We start from the raw sequence: 16957 nt of genomic DNA on the forward strand, positions 1-16957 counted from the left end.
TAGACTTTGCAGACGTCTCACGCAGGGTGGTGAGGTCCTAAGTGGTGAGATCCTAAGGGCTGGGCACGCGTAGGTGAGGCCAAGCCCAGCGCCCTGCAGGAAGCAGTCAGCAGCGGAAGGCGGTCCGGGGCTCACCCCTTTGCACCCCCAGGCACGAGGTGGAACTAGCCAGAGCTGAGACCAAGGGAGAATGCCTCAGAGAGGTGCTCAGAAAGGGGCAGAGAAGAATTAAAACATTCGGGGATCTTGCAAAAATACATGCCACTACTGGCCCCAATAATCTCTAACTTGGCAGAGCCATGTGAAGGAAAATTGTGAGGAAATGTGTATAAATCTGCTAAGTATAAGTGGGAAATAGAGCTCTACATAGTTAAGAAATTGTATATGGCAGCTGCTGGGTCACAAAAAGGGAAGAAAGATGTGGGCCTTAGGTAGGTGCCTAAAGTGGAAGGTGAAAAGGGCCAAGAGGCCTGAGACCTCTTGTATTCTGTACAGAAGACCCGGGCTACCCTACCCCATGGAGTTAGAAGTCAGAAAGAATGGGACGCCTGGGTGGCTCAGCGGTTGGGCATCTGCCTTTGGCTCGGGGCATGATACTGGGGTCCCGGGATCGAGTTCCGCATCGGGCTCCCTGCGAGGAGCCTGCTTCTCCCTCTGCCTGTGTCTCTGCCTCTCTCTCTGTGCCTCTCATTAGTAAATAAAGAAAATCTTTAAAAAAAAAAAAAAGAAGAAGCTCAGTACCAGGACGCTGGGAGATGTAATCATGGATCTGAAGGACCCTAAAAATGTAAAGCCATTAGGGTCCCGGGTGCCCACTGTGGAGGTTCCCATCTTACTGATGAAAACCATCTCACAGTTAGACCAGGACAGGCAAAGAGCTAGCTAATAGAGTAGTACGGAAGGACAAATCAATGAATAATTTAAAGGATGAAGTACCTTCGGGGACCTCAAGGTGCCCAACTTGAGGACCCAGGAGATTTTAATAACCCCTAGAGTGTGATTATCAAAGCAGACCTTCAATGCTTCTGCCTGTAATGGGTTCTGGGGTGTCACCTGATGCTGGTCTTGGCGATACCTTATGGCTGTAGTATGCTTAGTGCTTGTGTCATTGCTTGACACAGGCTCCTGCTGGACATGAGTGACTCCATCTTGCTCTGTACACTCATCATTGGGAATTAGGACGTTGGGAAGGTTGGCGAGAGGGCTGAAGGCGCCTGAACCACTTACATTTATTTGCAAAAAAACCTTTTCCCAGTGTCCTGGTTCCTTGAAATCATAGCAGAAACTACTCTTCCAGTTTGGGTTGGGGGCCTTCATTTGCTGGAGCCGAATATCGAAAATTTCACTGCTCTTTCCTCTGGGTAACTCATCTAGGGTGTGAGCAAGGTGGTTTGCCAGGTTAGTCAAATCTGAAATGGACGCAGTTTCTCATTCCATCCTGGTCCTTTTAACTAAAAGGGAAAGATCCTAGAGCAGTCATTAATAACATAGAATTAAATGTTACCCCGATGGCTTCAGCATCTAAAGGAAGACCAGAATTTTCATTAAAGACAGTTTGGAGTCGATTATACTAATCACAAACAGATCCATCAAATTTTGTGTGTAAGCCTCAATTTTGTTCCAGTCAACAGGCTTAGGAAAAGCCATTATAATTTTTCAGTGGAGATCTCCAGCCAGCTTTCTAGCGTCTTGCCAAAAAGGATAGGGGTCTGTTTGTCTAAAATCCTGCTCAGGATCTCCCCACTGGGCTAGTTCCATCCACTGTCTGGCCTGGCCCTCACCAGCAAGCACGTGCACCAACTGATACAAACCTGAGAAACCAAGGTGGTAAGTTCGAATCATGATTTAAATTCTTCAGCAAACCTGTGGGGGTCCCTCCGTCATTTTAGGAAACCCTATAGCTATGGCTGGAAGTTCAGCAGTAGGCCAGGGAACATAAGAAATTTGGGTCTGCTTAGGTCCTTAGGAGACTTTACATTAAAGGGGCAAGTTTTTTTTTGTTTTTGTTTTTGTTTTTTTGGTTTTTAAGGGGCAAGTTTTAATTGCTTCAGGAGAGGAGAGAGCAGAGGGAGATTGTGATGAGAGGAAGGTTCGGCCAAAGGATTAGCAGGTGAGAGCAGAGAAGATGAGAGGTGCAGAGAGAAGATGATGCCCCGGGGGTGGGGCCTGAGCACAGGATGGCTGCCTCGGGTCTAGGGGGCAGGGTGAAGAGGCCCCAGAAGCCCCCCCCCCTTTTTTAATTGTTTACCTCATTTAGTTTATAAAGCATATGTTGGAGAGAGGCAGTTTTATATTCCTGACAGTGTTTGGAAGCTTCAAAATACCAATTAAAATAGAAATCCCATTCCGTTTTAGAATCATGGTGGTTGTCCAATTCAACTTTGAGAAAATTAAGTTTGGAGAGATCGAAAGTTCCCCATAATGGCCATTGAAGTTCTAAATTGCTCCTGGTTAAGCCAGTCCATTTCTTTATAAGTGTGCATGTGGCGGGACCACAGGTTTTAAACATAAAACTGGCTTGGAGCCCCAGTTGGAGGGGCTGTCGTGCCCTCAGAGCGTTTTGTTTTGTTTTTTAATTTTTATTTATTTATGATAGTCACAGAGAGAAAGAGAGAGGCAGAGACACAGGCGGAGGGAGAAGCAGGCTCCATGCACCGGGAGCCTGATGTGGGACTCGATCCCGGGTCTCCAGGATCACGCCCTGGGCCAAAGGCAGGCGCCAAACCGCTGCGCCACCCAGGGATCCCCCTCAGAGCATTTTGATGATTGGGATCCCGTTTCATAGACGTGTTTCACGAACAGCCTGATTCCACAAGGAATCCGATGGAATACTGGTACAACCAAGGACCTAAATAGATCCCAAGTAAAGCCTGGAGAGCTCAGACACAAGGCGCGAAGCTCAAAATCCAGGAGAAAACGTGCCCTTAAAACCCCAGGGTCGTTGACAAAGCAGTGCGGCCTAACAGCTCAGAGGGTGCTGCACCTGTTTGCTCCCCAGCCCCGGAGCCAGCGGGGGTCCTCTCTGCATCTCAGCCTCTGATCACCGAGTAATCCTAACCTTAAACACAGACACTGCCAGTCACTCTACCGGCAAGGATGGGTTTCTTCGGGAATGAAAGAGAATTAGAGACAAACGAGGAAGGTGTGGCAAGACTGTATAGCAAGCGCGGAAGACAGGAGAAGTAGGCTTTTGAGGGAGGCCAGGGGGAAGTTGGGAAGGCTGTTAGGAACTAGAAGGTTTTCTTCAGTATGGTGTGTTAAGAGAAAACCTAAATGATCTCAACATTATGACGTAATTCCTTCCCATGTGTTTTTACATGAATACACTCTTGTGTATTTAATGGGCATCGTTTGTGACTGTTGGGAATGAATTTTTTTTTTGTTGTTTCAATTTTGAGGTGTAATTGACAACATTGTGTGAGTCCGAATGAAATCTTTTCAGCTTATATATTTTAGGGTTGGTGTATGAGAATATTACTGTTTACGGTAAAATGCCGACCTCTTTTCCTGGGTTTAATCTATGTCTGTGTAGTCTCTTCTGTGTATTTTCTTTTCTTTTTTTTTTTTTTTTTTTTGATGTAGACAGCCATGGTCCAGGATTTATGATACAGAAACTAAAGCTATGGAGAAGTTAGGTTAGTTTTAAAGAGGATAACAGTGACAATAAATCACCTGGCATCCCTTCTTTGAAGTAGCAAATTCTTGATTGCCGTATGGTGTTCTTTGTTCAGTCTGGTTTTCGTTGAATTTGTGATGGTACGAGCTTCCAGCTGTAGTACATCAAGTCTTTAGGAGCTGGCCTGGGCTCTCAGGGCTGTGCAGGGGAGGCTCTGGCTCCCTTCTCAGCATCCCCTTACACTCCATCCCGGACCAGCCTGTGGCCACACTGGACTTCTTGCGGTCCCTGGATGTAACATCTCGGCCTCTGTGATGTCACACGTGTTGCTTTTTAAATTTTTTTTATAAATATTCTATTTATTTATTCATGAGAGAGAGAGAGAGGCAGAGACACAGGCAGAGGGAGAAGCAGGCTCCATGCAGGGAGCCCAACGTGGGACTTGATCCCGGGTACCCAGGATCACGCACCCTGGGCCGAAGGCAGGTGCTAAACCACTGAGCCACCCAGGGATCCCCTCTCGGTACCTTTTATTCTGCACAGTTGTCACTATTTGAATTATATAAAAAGTGATGTTAACATGTATATATTTGTTTGCTTCTTTGATATTTGTTCTCTCTACCCAGTGTCAAGCACATTGTCTTGCAACAGTGTACGTAAGTCATCAACATTGGGCGAATAAAATGGAAAGCATATCTTCCATTCTGAGAATGTAATTTTCTTGTTATTAATAATCAAATAATTTAAAGTCTTAAATGACATTAATTTTATTAATGCATCTCTTCCCTTCTCTTTTCCTGTTATAAAATCTCCATCTTTATGTTTTAGAGCCGAGCTCCGATTTCTGCGAAACTTGTGGCCAATATGCTCTCGGTCGCTGGGGCCGATCACATCATCACCATGGACCTGCATGCTTCTCAGATCCAGGTTCCAGCATTTTCTTCCTTGCCCTTGGTGGGGATCGGGGGCTTAATGCAACTGGTTGAATCCTAACTCTATTAAGTTAAATTGTTTTCGAAGGGGGTGACGTGAGTCGTGTTTAAGTTTGTATGCGGTGGCTCTCTTAGATTTTCATCTTTACTGGATTTGGAAACATGGTTGAAGGTTGTTACCGCTGTCTGCCACCAACTTGCAAACGGCTTCAGAGGAGTGGGAATGGCTTCTTGGTAGCCTTACAATTCTGTCTCCACTCCTCGAAAATAATTACAGTGGCAGAGTTGTGACGTATGTTTTTTCACCCTCCTCATAGCTTAGTTCTTCATCTATAAAACAGGCCACTTTATACTGTGCCTCCTCTGTGATACCATGAATATGAAGAAGCGTTTGGCTTATAATAAGGTGCTTAATTAAGACAACAAACCTCACTGCCCTGCAAGACCGTTCTCCTATTCCTTAGGGTATAGGCAACCCTAAGATAATAGGTTTCCAAAGATAATGGGTTGGACTTACATAGGCTCCCGGAATGTATCTGTCTTTCAATGTAATTCTGTTAAAATCAAGAAAAGGGAGTCTGTTGAAAAGGCTTCTTTTGAATAAAAAATTCAGATTTGACTTCATGCAAGAGGTTCTCTTTAAAACAAAACTGTGGTGTGTCGCGCACTTCTCCCCTTAGGGCTTCTTTGACATCCCGGTGGATAACCTGTACGCGGAGCCCGCCGTGCTGCAGTGGATCCGAGAGAACATTGCTGAGTGGAGGAACTGTATCATTGTCTCGCCCGACGCCGGGGGAGCCAAGAGGTAGGCAGACGCCACGGTTTTGCTTTGTTTTATTATTTTTTTTAATATGTTAGATAAGGAAGCACGTTCTGAATTACTTAATGCTCTGTTTTGTAAATGAACAAGTAAGGGGACTGCAGTCCTCACCTGCAGAGCAGGGAGCGGTCCTCTTTGTTAACGTTTCATCGTTCATGCAAGAAGTACAGGCACGTCTTTGTTTTCAGCAAATATGTTTCAGTCGGTGGTTTTAAGAGTCTATTTGTTTGAGAGAGAGAGAACAAGCACGAGCCAGGGGAGCAGCAGAGGCAGAGGGAGAAGCAGGCTCCCCGCTGAGCAGGGAGCCTGATGGGGGGGCTCGATCCCAGGACCCCGGGATCACGACCCGAGCCGAAGGCAGATGCTTCACCGATGGAGCCCTCAGGTGTCCCAGTGCTGGTTTTTAAGTTACTTTTTTCTGATTATGAAAGCAACGAGCCCAATTGGAAAATAAGAGTTAATTAACAACACGATTGACTAAGCTAGTCCCTCCTCCTATAAACACCTGACAGTAGAGGCCAAAATAGAGTTTTAAAAAAGAAATCTGTGTCCATAGAGCACCAGGAAAAAGGGAAATGTCCAGGGCCGGGAAATAAAGAAGGGCTGAAGACCCTGCTTACGTGGCCTGGCGGGGGGTTATCAGATCCAAGGAGAGGCTGCTGGCTTGGGTGTTAACTGCCCACGTAGAGGTCTCCAGAGAGAAGGGAGATGAAAGTTCGACCTCTCCCCAGTGGCACAGGGGCACAGCCAGCTTTACTCAGGCCTTTGGGGGGGGGGGGGGAGGACAAAATAGCCACTCATGAGAAATCGGACTGAGAGCCTGTGCCCTGTGCAGGTGTGTGGTGAGCTCTGCGTGCCCCTTGGTGCGGGGATCCCTACACTAAGAACACTTGGTCCCGGGCCACCGGGAATCCCACTGTCCCAGCTGAGCACTCCCCACGGGAGACCGCCTCGAGCCTGATGATCCCCGGGAGGGCACAGCCCACCCAGAGCCGGCGTGTGCAGAGGAGCCGGCGGCAGGCGGCAGGCCCCATGGGGTGACAGGACGCTTCCTGGACCGTAAAATGACCAGCTTGGACAGAAAGGGACACTACCCAAAGCATCCCAATGCTGGCACACTGACTAGCGTGAGAAAGTGGCTCTGAGCCTCGGATCCGGAGGGCCTCGCAGGCGTCGGGAATGAAGGAGCAGTCAGTGCAGGGAGCTCAGAATGAAGGGCGACGACGATGCAACACGGATTTGGGACGCACCGCTCTTCCGCGGCCCGACGTGACCCTGTCGCACGGGGCAGCGGCCTCCTGGAAAAGGAAGACAGGGTGCTTGGGGCTTCAGGGCCTAGGTGTAGGGGCCTCCGTCAGGGAGGGAGAGGGACAGAAGACCTCTGTCAGTCCATTGCAAAAGCAAAGAAGCTGATAAACGTGCCAGGAGTGCCCTGCGGCCACCCAGCTTCAGGACGTACGTCTGTAACCTGCAGATGCGTCACCTGGCTCTCTTGTCCACCTGTAGCCTGGTTAAGGGACTTAGAATCAAACTAAAAAGCTCAGGAGTGGCCCAGAAAGCTGTCATGAACCCGAGCTGGGAAGCAGAGGAGGTGCTAATTCTTAGAAGAGCCGCGATGAGCGCCAAGCTGCCGTCTCTGGTGCTTGGTCCCCTACACAGGAGAGGGGGTGAACAGGTGGGGCTGGGCCTCTGACAGCAACAGGAAGTGGCCGTTGACAGGAAGGAGACACAAATACATCAGAGTCGGAAGCAGAAAGTGAGCGGCAAAGCCCCCATGCAGGGACCTCTGGGTCAAAGCACGCGGAGTGTCTGCCCGCGTAAGAACTCGGGGCAGTGGGGGCGCCTGGGGGGCTCAGTCACTTAAGCATCTGCCTTGGCTCCAGTTATGATCTCAGGTCCTGGGATCAAGTCCCACGTTGGGCTCCCTGCTTAGCGAGGTGTCTACTTCTCCCTCTGCCCCTCCCCCTGCGCTCACTCACACTCTCTTTCTCTCGTTCGCTCTCTCTCTCGTTCGCTCTCTCTCTCTCTCTCTCTCTCGTTCGCTCTCTCTCTCTCTCAAGTATTAAAAAAAACCACAGGGAATGGGAGTAGCATTTTGGAGTTATTTCTATAGCAAATGCTTGCTGTTCACTTGGAAACCTTAGTAAGTCACATAGTGGACTCCCTTCAGATATGGTGAATCCACTGGTGTGATGGAAGGTTCGAGGTGAACAAGCAGGCCAGAGGTACGCGAGCATAAGATGTAACTTGTTTTCAGTAACAGTTTTATTAAGACAGAAGTCCTCTACTTACCGTCCACCTACTTAAAGTGCACAGCTCACTGCCTTTGACTGTGTTCGTGCAGTTGTGCCTCCATCACCACTACCGAGTTCCGGACATGTTCATCACCCCCAAAGAAGCCTGTTCCCAATAGTCGGGCGCTCCCCATTCCCTCTGCCCCCGGCCCCTGGTCACCACTAATCTCTTCTCTGTGTCTCTGGACATTTCATATGGATAGATCATGCAATACGTGGTCCTTGTGTCTGGTGTATTCTTCTTTTTTTTTTTTTTTTTTTTAAGATTTTATTTACTTAAGAGAGACAGTAGGAGCAGGAGAAGCAGCAGAGGGGAGAAGCAGGCTCCCTGCTGAGTGAGAACCCCAATGTGGGGCTCGATCCCAGGACCCCAGGATCATGACCTGAGCCTGGAGGCGGATGTCCAACCCACTGAGCCACCGAGGCACCCCCCCCATTTCCTTCTTTAGAGGCCTCTGTTCTTCCCAGTGCCAGAATTCTGTTATTCAGACATGTCCCCCTTTTTATTTCATACAAGTGGAAATATCTGCTTTTTAAAAAACATCCTCATCCCATCTTAGCAGCGATTCCACAGCTGTGCAGGAGATCTACTCTATTGCTCTTTCCAGCTGGGTGATAATTCGTCATAGGCATAGATCATCGTTCCTTTATCAGGTCGCCCCGTTCCTCACTTGGGGCTACCATTGTGTGTCCTCTTAAGCACCGTCCCGCCACACTGTACTTACTACATTTTGTGTACATTCAGGTCTCTTTCTAGAAGATACCAGGTCCTGGGGCAAGAGCCGTTCGGGTTTTGTTGGACAGTGATAAAATAATTGGGTCTTTCGGAAAAGGTAGACGGGTCAGCGCTCCGAGTGTGGACGCGGGTGACTTTCTCCGAGGCCTGCTGTGGAGCAGACACCGTCTGGGTTATAAACAGATGGCGATGATACGGATCTTTTCCTGTTAATCCTGGTTGCCGTGGACAAGGTCAAGCGCCCTCTGCGGCCTGCTGCTTTTCCCGAGGGCCTGGTCGTGCCTCTGCCTGTTGTCACGTTGGCCGGAAGCCTTTTCCTCCGGATCGTTAGGAGTTCTGTGCAGACAGGAGGTCACATCTTTGTTTCCTGTGGGGGTGGGGGCGGTGTAGATACTTCCCCGAGTTTTTCATGTCTTCCCTTGGTGTATTTTTCATCTCTGCAAGACTTTTAGGACGTTGCTTCTGTCGTCATTTATCTCTTCATGTTCTGACTCCTGGGTGTAGGAAGTTTTCACCCTCCTCAATTCTTCTTCTCCCATGATTTCATATATTTTAAGACAAATTGCCTTCTTCCCTTTTTAATGTTCCAATTTTTCTTCCATCTGATATTTGTTTTGGAACAAAGAGTGAAGAAGAATCCAGCTTTTTCTCCCCCCAGCTATCTAGTTGTTCCAAAACTATTTATTAAATAATCTGTCTTTCCCCTGCTGATTTGAAACACCATTTTATGCACCAAATTCCCCGATCTACTTGCCAACTCTTGCCTCTTTTTTTTTTTTTGGATTTATTTATTTCAGAGAGGGGGAAGGGCAGAGGGAGAGCGAGAATCTCAAGCTAACTCCATGCTGAGTGCAGAGCCCGACTTGGGGCTCTATCCCAGGACCCTGAGATCACGACCTGAGCTGAACCCTAGAGTCAGCTGCTTAACCCATTGAGCCACGCAGGTGTCCCAACTGTTGCTTTCAAAAATGCAGAACCAACGAAGCAGAGTTAATGGCCAGCACTGAGATGCTGTCCTTTTCCAGGTCACCTTTAAAGCTGTCCCACTCAAGCAGCCCTGCTCCCTCTGCCAGGGACCATCAAGCTTTTTAAGAGCATATATTTTGGAAATTTTTTTTGCCACTTCCTTCCTTTTTCCCCCAAGTTTCGTTACCTCCTTCCTACTGTGGAGTAAGTAAGCTGCTCCCCAGCGGACAGAACAGTCACAGCGGTAACACGTGATACACGCAGTAGATACTACCACTGGCATCTTTGCTTGATGCAAAATAGTCATTTCATCAAAGGAAACAGGTCTCTGACCAACTAGAACTTTCTGCCTTGGCGAAAAGCCTCAAAGCTTGACATACTGCAGGTAAAACTTAACATTGCCACAAGAGGTCACTGTCCGGTAGGCTTTGCGGCTCGGTTGGCTCGGGCTAAGGAAGAGTGAACCTTAGGAGGGAGCACACCTACTGCCCGTCAGTAGTAACGTGAAACTGGTGTGGGAAGTTGGTGAAATGAAATAATTCAGGTTTAACTTTTATTGTTTTTCTTCCGGAAAGCACGTAAACACGTGTGTCGAAGAAACAGAAATGAAACCGCATGTGATTTGGGTTCCAGCTTGCCCTGCCTGAGGTTTCCGTGTGATACGTTGTCCCAACAGGAGTTGTTAGGAACACACCTTAAGTGTCCTGTACGTGGAAAAGGAGGATTGTAGCCCCGTGCCCAGGGCTCACTGATCAGCCTTGGCCTGCCACCTTCTCTTTCTGGTGCCAGCCCAGCCCTTTCTGAGTGAGTGACTTTGGAGCATTTGCCAGGGATGAGGAGAGAAACTCAAGGTTTACAAGCCCCAAGGCCTGCAGCGCAGTGAAGTCCACTTTCATAAGCCCCAGTGTGGTATGTGCCTTTGTGAGCTAGGACTTCTGTCCCCACTGGCTGCACCACAGACTGAGTGAGTGGTGGTTTCTAAATCACTTGATTTGAGTTGTGTCTATGACTTGTATTTTTTTCTATTTTATTGAGTTTCATATATGCTGTATTTTCTTGCTGCTAATGGCTATTTCCTTATGCTTTTTTTTGAAAGTTTTTTTTAAAGACTATTTATTCATGAGAGACAGAGAGAGAGAGAGAGGCAGAGACCCAGGCAGAGGGAGAAGCAGGCTCCATGCAGGGAGCCCGACGCGGGACTCGATCCCAGGTCCCCAGGATCACACCCTGGGCTGAAGGCGGTGCTAAACTGCTGAGCCACCCGGGCTGCCCTTTTTGAAAGTTTGTATTGAAATTCCAGTTCACACACAGTGTAATATCAGTTTCAGGTGTACAATACACCTGATTGTACACGTGCCCGTGATTTTTTTAAAAGTATGCACAGACACTAACAGATTCCCATATTGATTTCCCATCCAAGTGAGCCCCGATTACCTCGTTATCTCGAACATGGCTGGTTAACCACGTTCCTAAAATACGACCATAGATGTCAAGAGCTTTTCTTCTGTTGACAGTATTTTGCATTCTGGCTGTGTGTCCGAGCAGGGTCACGTCGATTGCAGACAGGTTGAATGTGGAATTCGCCTTGATTCACAAAGAGAGGAAGAAAGCAAATGAAGTGGACCGGATGGTTCTGGTGGGCGACGTGAAGGACCGCGTGGCTATCCTCGTGGACGACATGGCTGACACCTGTGGCACCATCTGCCACGCCGCGGACAAGTACGAGGGGCGGCGCGGGCAAGCGTTAGAGCATCGCATTAGGAAAGGAAAAATGTCAGCTCTTAAAAACGGCCTGTTCTTCCTAATGATTGCTGATTGCTGGGGGGTGGCCTTTCAGGCCCATTTATTTTTTTCTTGGTGGAAGACAATCCCCTGGGCCTTTAGGGCCTGGCTTTCATTTTCCAGGATGAGCTTTCAGTGTCTGGAAAAGGATCCACGAAGGTGCTCCCCCCGCACCTGAGCACAGAGGGAAGAGACCGTCTCGTGGGCTCCTTTGGGCCTGGTCTTCCTTCTCTTCGGCCTTCGCTTGAGCCTCCCCGGCCGCGGCTCCCGAAGGTTCGAGAGCTGGGCCGTGGCTAGTGGGAGCCGCGGTGCGGAGTGCTGGGCGCGGGGCCGCTCCGACTTGAGCCGGGCTGCAAGCACGCAGCACCCGCTGGGCCAAAGGCACTGTGGAACCAAGAATGCAAAATCTGTCAGTAGTTTAGATTGAATGTGGCTCAAAATGATGGTAGTTTGGCTTTATTTATTTTTTCTTTTTAATATTTTATTTATTTATTCATGAGAGACACGGTGGGGGGGATGGGAGCAGAGACACAGGCAGAGGGAGAAGCAGGCTCCATGCAGGGAGCCCGACATGGGACTCGATCCCGGGTCCCCAGGATCACACCCTGGGCTGAAGGTGGTGCTAAACCACTGAGCCACCTGGGCTGCCCGGTAGTTTGGCTTTATCAGTTGAAACCAGCGGTTCTCAACCAAGGACAGTTTTTGCTCCCCGGGAGACATTTGGCAGTGTCTGGAGACGATTTTGGTTCACAGCCGAGGGGTAGGGGGTGGCTGCTGCTAGTGGAGAGGCCTGGGATGCTGCTCAGCAAAGCATTATGTGGGCCCAAGGCCAAGGCTGATAATCCCTGATTTAATGGAACACAAAAGGTTTTGCCAGTACGTACCTTCAAAGATCGTTTTCGAGGCTAATAAATGTGAGTCAGATTGGTTTTCTGTTTTTCTTTATGGAACACGCTTTTTGCCTCTTAATTCACAGTGAGGGGAGAATGTTCCAGGAATATTTGTGTACACTTAATTGTTTTGCTCTCTGCTTTACAGGCTGCTCTCCGCCGGAGCCACCAAGGTTTATGCTATCCTTACACATGGGATCTTCTCTGGGCCAGCTATTTCCAGAATAAACAACGCCGCCTTTGAGGCTGTTGTCGTCACAAACACCATTCCGCAAGAGGACAAAATGAAACACTGTCCCAAGATTCAGGTACTGCTACACAGCAGGCAGAGGCACGCAGCGAGGAATCTACCTTGAGCCCCAAAAGATAGCGCTGAGTCTTGTTCTTGTGTGTGTGACTGCGTGTGTGACAAGCTTGCCCAGGGATAGCTGCCAGATGCTGTGGCTTCCCGTAACGGGGGGTGGGATTCACGTTAGGTCTGAGAAAGGCTGGGGCCGGTGCAGGTCAGAGTTGGAAATAGTCAAAACCACACTAGAAAAGCAGTTAAAAACAGGCTGTTGTTGCAAAAAAGTTTTGGCGGAATGCAGCCACACATACTCATTGACGTATCGTCTGTAGCTGTTGTCACGCTACGATGACTTGAGTCGAGTCTGGCCCCGCAGAGCTGAAAATATTTACCGTTGGGCCCTTTACCCAAAAGCTACTCACTGAATCCTGAGTGAGGTGATCACAGCTGTGCTCTTTTTTTTTTTTTTAAGATGTTATTTATTTATTCATGAGAGACACACAGAGGGGCAGAGACACAGGCAGAGGGAGAAGCGGGCTGCCTGCGGGGAGCCCAGTGCGGGACTCGATCCCAGGACCTGGGGATCACGCCCTGGGCTGAAAGCAGGCAGACAGCCACCCAGGTGTCCCCAGCTGTGCTCTTAAGTGACGCAGTCACTGTGTTTTTGGAAACTAAGAAGAAAACCTTCCATGTGATGATTGAGTAAAATTAAACAACAGACACCCCAAGGAAAGGCTATCTCTGGGTACCAGTGACCCCAAAAAGCCTTTGATTGAAGGTCTCGCCTCCAGGGTCCCACGTGTGATTGTAATTGGAAGGTAGAAACGGGCGTGGGTTGGGGGGGGTTGGTGATCGCGCGTCTTTGTGCTGGAGAAGTCGTTCCTGGGCTCTCTGGCTTCTAAGTTTTTCGTGGACTCCGACTGAGGTGTCCCACTGTCCTCTCCCCTTTTCTGTTGGCCTTTAGGTCATTGATATCTCGATGATCTTGGCAGAGGCGATCCGAAGAACGCACAACGGTGAATCCGTGTCCTACCTGTTCAGCCACGTCCCGCTATAGGCCCAGATGTGAGGTGTGGAGCAGGCCTGCTCGGGCCACTGCCTTGTGTGCGTTTGCCTGACTTTAGTTTTAGGACTCAGCAATCCTAGGATAATGCAAAAGCGTCCGATCTTTGTACCCTGCAAGATCCATCGTTTCCCCCCTCTCAAGCTCAAGACCATTTACTTCTGGTTTGGGAGGGGGAGGGGGAGGGTGGTGGTTATCTGATCTTTTTACGTGAACTGTCCTTAAGGTCATCTTGGCTCATTCTGACAGGTGACCTTTCTTTTGTTTTACCAGTACTCCGAGGCCACAACTTTCAAGTATGTAATTCCACTGCGGAAGGTCATAGTCTATTTCGAGGTCACCAAAGGTGACTTCAGATTAAAGCCTTCTGTGTAAATACTGATAATGCCTATGGACATTTGGGTCAAACCCTGTATACAGAATTAGCCTTTTCCTTCCGAGTGCACCTTAGAAAATTTATAATACCCTGAATTCGGTTGGGTTTTTTTTTTTTTTTTTGGTTTTTAGTAACCAGGTTTCAAATAAACCTTTGTTATCATGCTCAATTTGACCAAATTTTAGGTAGCTTCAGAGGGCTGCTGACACATTTACTTTCTGATAAACATTAGACATTATCACAAGCAATTCAGCATTTCTTTGGTTGTTGTTGCCACTGCTGAGAAATGCATTATAACTGCCACTTACCTGAAATGTCACGTTCTGAAATTCCAAAATTATGTTGAGCAATGGATCTGATTGAGAAAGTGTCAAGATAGACCCTACAGGCTCGCTGGTGCCACTCACGCTGTGCTCTGGCCATCCGAGGCGGACAGCTCTGCAAGCAGCAACTCCGTCCTACCATCTTGTTTCATGGCCTCTTTTTAGCTCTAGCTTTTACTTCGCCTTCTTTCCAATAATCTCACGTTGTGGGTTTCCACCAAAACCAAGACTCCCCTAAGTTCCCTCAGGCTTACCAGTGTCTGTTCGTTATTTGTTCCTGACATCATAAAAAGGCGAATTTTTGTGAGTACCACCAAATGCATATTTAAACATCACCTCCTTCGTTTTGATTTAATAGTCTTTTGCCTTTTGTAATCAGAAGTAGCAGGTCTCCTAGACAACTGATTGTTTTAACTAAAACTGTTACATGAAAAATGTGGGTAAGAAAGGCCTACAAAGAAAGTACAAATAAGTAAGCATTAATTGCTTCATTGAGATAAGGTTCAAGTGGTGGCCCAAGAGTGATCATGGAGGCAAAGATTGCTTTATCCACAGATGGCGCTTGACAGCATCTTCCTCAGTGGGGTGCATCCCTAAGGCGAGCTTTGACTCCCCATGAGTCTTGGTAGCTGTGCACTGGTGCACAACCAACTAAATTCTTCAGCCCGGAAAGAAGAGAATTTGCCTGCGTAGACAAAGGCTGGGAATAATAACAATCCCTCCCTTCTGCTGAATCTTAAAACTTGAAGAGAGGAAATTGCCTGATCTAAGTTTTGCAGGTGGCAAAACCAAATCTTTAAGTCACTTGAACAGCAATTTTTAAGATTTCAAACTTCAGTCCAGCAGAGGTTGAAGTTTAGCAAGTATCGTGTTGGTCATTGCAGAGACCGGCATTTTGCTGTACCTTAAAATGGTTTTTGAGAAAAACAATGGCATTCTAGCCTGGTAGAGTCAGCTACGCGATACCGATTGGCTCTACCTAGGAAGAGTTGACTTGATAATGTAAAGAGCCTCCTTAGATGTATGTAATTTTTAGTTTTGATAAATGAGTGATATCTATTTCTTGGAATTTCTATGCAAAGACAGATGAAAACGTAGTTACAGACACACGCAGGTAGACGGCCTTGGCATATAAGCGTAGACATGTTGACATGACTGAGGAGAGGTGATTTAAACATGATCATTTCGTCTTCAGATTGAGTCTAAGATACAGAGCTAGTTTTAAAATAATCCTCAGATAAAAATCTGCACTGTCATCGAATTAACTGACTTTTTCTCTCTTTTGGCCTCACTTTTTGTTTTCAAGTAGTTCTGCTATATTCACTAATTCGACTAGACTTGGCCATACACGGGGGCGATGTAGACCTCAACCATTTGATGGTTTCAGCTCCGGAAAGATGATGGGAGTGGCCTCAGGAGCAGCCCGATTGCAGAACTTGCGTATCCCTTGCCCCTGGTGTGCAAGCATTCAGGGAAACCACCCAGTGTATCGGTTCTGTCCAACTCTGCCAAATGGCGCTGGGCTCACGGATATCTAGCCGAAAAGGGGAGCCAGAGAAGTACACGCATACCAAAGCTGCTCGTCCTCCAACTTAAATGATATTAATCAACCTGCAGATAATTCATACTAGAACTTGCCTTTGTTAGATGTCCCTTAGATTCAGGAATGTATCATTTGCAGTGCTTGTATTGGTTTAGAACATACGATTTTAAGATCATCCACCACTGTACTAAAACATTTCAATAAAATCATGCTACTTCTTTCTATCATAGTTTGTGTCATCATTACGGAGTGCTGTGTTTTGACGGGGGGACCCGAACGTGTTTGGTACTTGAGGATTATAGCCTGGCAGATACAATTACAGAAAAGCTGGAAGTTAATGGAAGTCAGCTCTTGTCTGTTTTGAAGGTATTTCTTTGGGGAGTGACCAGCAGTCGCCTCGTCCCAAAGTGTAACAGCCGTGCCACATAAGATGACGCAAGTTGAACATTCTAGATGTTGCCTGTAACATTGGGGATCACACGGTATGCTTACACATTACAGTAGTAATGGTTGGTGTCCCCAGATTGGAGCAGACCAAACGTAGGCCCCATCGAGTTTTTCCATCTGCTCTGATTTCTGAAGCACCAGGAGTGTCCTGCTCCCTTAAAGCAACTACCTATTCAGTGAAGCTTTAAATTACTCTTGGGGGACAAAGGAAATTTATAATTCTGTTCTCCCGCCAAAGCTCAGCTTTATAGTGTGGGTAGTGCTGAGAGTGGCAGCATTTTGCCTCAAAAGTTCCAGCAAAATATAAAGAAGTAAAACAGTCTTCCGGAGAATGTCACAGTTTAAGACCCAACATGATGGAATGTACTAGAAGGAAGAAAAATGAAGGAGACCTGGAATCCAAAAACTCTTAGACCTAAAAATGCTGTCACATGTCTTCCGGAAGGGTTTCCTTTCATATGGGCAGATCCTGCCAGCTGACAGGCCAAGTGTCAAAGGGAAAACAGGAATTCTCAGGGGTTCAGGGGATCGATCAGGCTGGGGAGATCAGAAAGGGCTTTGTGAAGGGACTGTCATTATAGATGATCATTCCTGGAGGAATCTTCCGGAACTGCGTGGCTCTATTCCAGCAGGGACTGAAGCGGGACAGCATAGGGCATTTGGTACACGATATGTTTGAGTGAGGATGGCCGAGGAGGCTGGAAGGTAAGGGCTGAAGCACCTCTATTGCATGGAGAAGTCTCCAGAATGCCTCCTTTTCGCTGCAGACCTTCACCTTACTGATTCATTTTCCTGCAGCCCCGGGTCCCGCCCCGCCACCTTCTCCCTGCCCTTGCTTTCCAGAGTTGCTTCACTGTGGTCTCAGCTCCGTCTTCTCCGACAG

General features: G+C 47.8%; 1 protein-coding gene across 1 annotated transcript in view; it reads left to right on the plus strand.

Annotated features, from left to right (window-relative positions):
- The window catches only part of PRPS2 (phosphoribosyl pyrophosphate synthetase 2), a 37247-nt gene extending 21398 nt beyond the window's left edge, over positions 1–15849 (plus strand). The window contains exons 3-7 of the mRNA XM_072744873.1: positions 4445–4543; positions 5229–5353; positions 10910–11083; positions 12185–12344; positions 13287–15849. Of these exons, the coding sequence (XP_072600974.1) occupies positions 4445–4543; positions 5229–5353; positions 10910–11083; positions 12185–12344; positions 13287–13379 (651 nt within the window). The 3' untranslated portion in view covers positions 13380–15849. The remainder of the gene's footprint in view (positions 1–4444; positions 4544–5228; positions 5354–10909; positions 11084–12184; positions 12345–13286) is intronic.
- Positions 15850–16957: the final 1108 nt, after the last annotated feature.

Source organism: Vulpes vulpes, chromosome X (genome assembly GCF_048418805.1).
Source record: "Vulpes vulpes isolate BD-2025 chromosome X, VulVul3, whole genome shotgun sequence".
Classification (NCBI taxonomy): domain Eukaryota; kingdom Metazoa; phylum Chordata; class Mammalia; order Carnivora; family Canidae; genus Vulpes; species Vulpes vulpes.